At 49.4% G+C, this 1533-nt stretch overlaps 1 protein-coding gene across 1 annotated transcript in view; it reads right to left on the reverse strand.

Moving 5' to 3' along the window:
• The window catches only part of LOC101511311 (aspartyl protease family protein 2), a 1710-nt gene extending 187 nt beyond the window's left edge, over positions 1 to 1523 (reverse strand). Inside the window, exon 1 of the mRNA XM_027332628.2 lies at positions 1 to 1523. This exon is cut by the window's left edge and continues 187 nt beyond it. Coding sequence (XP_027188429.1) covers positions 17 to 1438 — 1422 coding nt within the window. The 5' untranslated portion in view covers positions 1439 to 1523 and the 3' untranslated portion in view covers positions 1 to 16.
• Between the last annotated feature and the right edge of the window lie 10 nt (positions 1524 to 1533).

Consider the following 1533-nt stretch of genomic DNA (forward strand, 5'->3'; position numbering starts at 1 on the left):
TCCCAATTCTCATTACTCAAACGCACCCTCTCGGGGCAAACCCGACCCGCGAACCCGCAAGATCATAAACAACCCGAAATCCTTGCTGCTGAATGTTGCCAATGATAGACAAACCACTCATCGTTCCGGCGAAAGCAAAGCAGAAGCTGCCACTGTTATCCACTGGAATCAAGTAATTCGTCGCCGGAAGCGACACGTCAGAATCCCGGAAATGAAGCACCACCGTCGGCACCTTAACCTCCGTTAGTCCCGACAAATCAAAACAAGTATCAAACAGCGAAAACTCCGGCGCCCGCTTCAGATGCGAAGCACCAACACGAAATGCATCTCTCAGCGCAATGTAAGCGGGTCGGGTCAATCGAGTCACGGAAGTACCCGAATCAATTATAACGCCGCCGTTTCCGGCGGGGTCGAGTTTGAAGAGCGAAGCGGATACGCCGCGGACAGGCGCGCCACCGACGCTTATTCCAAGAAGTTCTAAGTAATAGAAAGTATCGAGTTTAGGGTTTTTTAGTAGCGGAGTGAACCGGGCGGTTCGAGAAACGGCCGAGTCACCGAAGACAATGGAAGACGGTTTTGCAGAAGCAGACCGGTCTACAAGACAATAAGAGAATTTCTGATTGAACCGGCGTCCGGTTTGAACCGGAAAAGATAATCTCCCACGACCAAGACCTAATAAACCATCAGCACCAACGAAAAGACCTTCGTTATCATGACCACATCCGAAAGCCACACGCGTCACGCGTGTCTTACGAAACGTCAGCGTTTCTGTAGAGAAATCACCGAAAGTGAAAGATCCGTCACCATACGAAACCTGATATTGACAAACCTTGTTCTTGTTGTTACAACCGGAGGAATCAAGTCGCCGACAAAGAGGAGCACCGCACGGGATTCCGGCGAAGGTACGTGATTTCGTCGGGTCGAAAATTGGATCTTGCTGTGAGTAGCATTTACGGCATGGAGCGCATTGAAGCCAAACGACGTCGCTTCCGGTGTCGAGAACCATGAAAACGTACTTCGCCGGAGTTCCTACGCCTATGCGTGTGAAATACTCACCGCTTCCTTGAGAAAGACCTGAAACGATGGAGCTGCTGAAACCCGACCCGGATCTATGGGACTGGTTGAGAGCTGCTGCGAGAGTGAAGGATTCAACTCTGGCGGCATCTCTTTGGAGTCGGAGATGGAAGAGCTGTTGTGGTGTTTTGTTGTTGGAGAGTGCGTCTACATGGTGGAGTTGAAGTGAGAGAGGTTGTGGGTCGGATTCGGGTATGGATAGTAGCTCTTCTGATTCGGGTGATGGGAGTGTGGGAGCATTGGGGAGAGAGTTAATAGAGAGAGTTTGTGTTTGGAATTGAAATGTGTGAGTGGTGGTGGTTGTTGAGAGAGTGAAGGAGATGGCCAAAAATAGGAAGAGAAGGGTTTTCTTATTCTCTTCCATTGTAGAGAGAGAGAGGAGAAATAAGTGTGATAGTATGAAGTGAAGTTGAAGATGGTGTGAGTGAATATTAATAATGGAAAGTGTGAGGAAGGCGG

Source organism: Cicer arietinum, chromosome 3 (genome assembly GCF_000331145.2).
Source record: "Cicer arietinum cultivar CDC Frontier isolate Library 1 chromosome 3, Cicar.CDCFrontier_v2.0, whole genome shotgun sequence".
Lineage (NCBI taxonomy): Eukaryota > Viridiplantae > Streptophyta > Magnoliopsida > Fabales > Fabaceae > Cicer > Cicer arietinum.